Source organism: Ursus maritimus, unplaced genomic scaffold (genome assembly GCF_017311325.1).
Source record: "Ursus maritimus isolate PB19 unplaced genomic scaffold, ASM1731132v1 scaffold_11, whole genome shotgun sequence".
Lineage (NCBI taxonomy): Eukaryota > Metazoa > Chordata > Mammalia > Carnivora > Ursidae > Ursus > Ursus maritimus.
In genome coordinates, this window is record NW_024423453.1 from 68,153,812 (window position 1) to 68,156,561 (window position 2,750).

The following is a 2,750-nucleotide window of genomic DNA, read 5'->3' on the forward strand; positions in this document are numbered from 1 at the left end:
GGGGGCGCGCGGCGCTGGCGCTGGCGCAGGCTGGCCGCGCAGCCGCGGTTCCTACCTGGTAGCTGCTGAGGTCGTGGTTATGGCGCTCCTCGATGTCGCTGAGCTGCCGCTCCAGGGACTCCTTGGTGCCGCGCACTGACTCGAGCTCGATGCTCTTGGACTGCAGCTGGCGCCGGTACTCGGCGATCTCTTCCTTGGCGGAGCGGATGGCCTCCTTGTTTTGCTCGGCTGCCTCCGTGAGCTTGGCGTAGCGGCACTTAAACCACTCTTCCGCCTGGTGCATGTTCTGGTCGGAGTGGCATTCGAGCTGGGAGCGGATCTCCTTCAGCGCCGACGAGATGTCTGTCTTCAGGTAGTCTTTGCGCTCCACCGTGATGTGCGACGCCTGGATCTGGGCCAACAGGTCGGCCACCTCCTCCTCGTGATTGCTCCGCAGGAAGGCCACCTCATCCTGCAGTGACTGCACCTTCTTGTCCAGCTCCACCTTGACCATCGACGCCTCCTCGATGTCTTTGCGCAGCGCGCGGATGGCCGCCTCGGTGTCGTCGCGCAGCCGTGCCTCCTCCTCGAAGCGCTCCTTGAGCCGGTGGATGTCTTCCTCCAGGTGATCCGAGTCCAGCTGCACCTGAGCCTTCTCGTGATTCACCAGCTCGAGGGTGGCGCGCAGCTCGCGGATCTCCTGGTCGTACGCGTCGCCCAGCTGGGCGTGCGAGGCCTGCTTCTGCCGCAGCGCCTGGATCTCCGCCTCGATCTCCTTGTTCTGCTGCTCCAGGTAGTGCACCTTCTCGATGTATCCAGCGAAGCGGTCGTTCAGCCCCTGCAACTGCTCCTTCTCGTTGGAGCGGGACAGCTTGTAGTCGCCGCCCGGCCCGGAGCCCCCGTTGAGCAGCGACGAGGACTGGCTGAAATCGAGGCTGCTCTCGGCAGAGCTGAGCATGGCCGAGCTGTAGGTGAGGCGCGGGCCAAGCGCGCTGCGCTTGTAGGAGGAGGACACGGTGCTGGGCGAGCCGCGGGACCACGACTGCGAGCGGAAGCCGCTGGATGGGGAGCCACTGACGCGGCTGAAGCTCGAGCGGGTCTCGGTGACCCGCCGGTAGGCGGACGGGTTGCCCAGCGAGTCCAACGTGTAGCTCATCTTGGAGGCCTCGGGGTGTGTGGCTGTCACAGCGTTCTGCTGGTCTCGCCGCAGCCCATTTATAGCCGCGGCGGCTGGTCCCGGGCCAGGGCCCCGCCCCGTGGAGGCGGCGGCCGAGGAGGCGGGGACTGCGGGCACCGGGCCGGGGGAGATGAGGGGGGTAAAGACAGCCTAGCAGTGATTCAGCGCTCGCTCCACGTGGGCCCACGCCGCATCGGACCCAGGACTTTGCTGCGCGGTGCCGGCCCCTCCCCCAACTCTCCTCTGGTCCCAGACCACTTGTCGCCCCTCAAGCCCCCTCTCTCCGTTTCTCTTCGCCTTCGGATTGCATTTTAAACTCTCGGTGCGAGTATTCACCCAATGCCCTTTCTTTGTGTAGTCACTCTTCTGCCTTTCGGGCAGCTTTTCTCCCGAGCCCCTGACCACCTTGTTCTTTTCTTATACCTGCGGCTTTTTTTCTTTTGCCCGTTCTCCATTACTTTTTTCCTTTACCCATCTTCTGTGCTGAATCTCTTTCCCTTCTTTTGGTCATCTCTTCGCTTTCCCACTTTTAGCCTTCTTTAGTCCCACTCACTCCGCCCTTCTCTCTGAACCCCTTCCTCCAAGGCCTTTTTCTTCCCATCCTTTTCTAGTCCCCTACTCCTTCCTCCCCTCCCCCTACTTTCCTCCCCTCCCCCATCCTCATTTCCCCTCGCCTCCCTCCCCTTCCCCCACTCCTCCTTTTAAAGCAGTCCGAGATGAGCGCAAGCCCAGAGTTGGGCCTAGAAGAAAAAAACAAAAAGACTTTGAAGAACAGTCGGCCTGAAGGCTTCGGGAAGGGGACAAAGAGGATGGGCCTGGGTAGTTATTTGTATTAAAAGTGGGATGTGGCGCTACATTCTGCTTAACGTTTGGGGGACGTCCGCAGCTTCCGCAGGGGCAGAAGGTAAGGCGCTTGTGCTCGCTATGGCGCCGGCAGCACCAAGGACAGCGCCCAGGCCGGCGAGCCGGGAGACTCCGCTGCCCTGGGGGCTTGTTAACCCAGCTGGGCCTGTCAGCTTGGCGGGGGTTTCCTTCCTCCTCTTCTCGAGTAAATACAGTTAAAGCCTGTTTGTAGTGACTCTGTTTGCAGGAGCCAAGCTGGAATCGAACACTAAGATTTCTCTGCAATGCAGAGTTGGCACAATGAACCGATTGCAGATTTTGAAAACAACTAAAATTCATTAAAGTCAGGTAACAGAAATAATGTACTTGTAGCCCAGGTTGAGTTTTCTAACATATGATAGATGCAAGAAATCAAGAGATACAGGGACTGAAATTTGAAGGTCAAATATTCCTTGGAAAGGGGAATTTGAAAACTGCTGAGGTGAAAAGTCCAGGGGAATATAGTGTGTGAGAAGTTTGAACACGAACAATTGCTTTGTCATCATTCTGTTCAGTATACCTTGTATGTAACTGCAGTGATCGAAAAGCACCTGAATTAATTTAAAATTAATTTAAAAGTTGCCAAACAGATTCACCACAACCTTGAATTAAACCAGATATTTTTTTCCTCCATTTAAAATATATTTCCCTAGTTAGATATTGATGATTGATTTGATATAGATTTTCCATATCTTTTAACATGTTTATTTCA

General features: G+C 56.6%; 2 protein-coding genes across 2 annotated transcripts in view; both read right to left on the reverse strand.

Moving 5' to 3' along the window:
* LOC121101687 (neurofilament medium polypeptide-like) overlaps nt 1-1,135 on the reverse strand; it is a 2,242-nt gene extending 1,107 nt beyond the window's left edge. Inside the window, exon 1 of the mRNA XM_040625760.1 lies at nt 56-1,135. Coding sequence (XP_040481694.1) covers nt 56-1,135 — 1,080 coding nt within the window. The remainder of the gene's footprint in view (nt 1-55) is intronic.
* Nucleotides 1,136-1,194: 59 nt separating this feature from the next.
* Nucleotides 1,195-2,750, reverse strand: part of LOC121101688 (neurofilament medium polypeptide-like) — a 2,108-nt gene continuing 552 nt past the window's right edge. The window contains exons 2-3 of the mRNA XM_040625767.1: nt 2,012-2,278; nt 1,195-1,263 (exon numbers count right to left, since the gene is read on the reverse strand). Coding sequence (XP_040481701.1) covers nt 1,195-1,263; nt 2,012-2,278 — 336 coding nt within the window. The remainder of the gene's footprint in view (nt 1,264-2,011; nt 2,279-2,750) is intronic.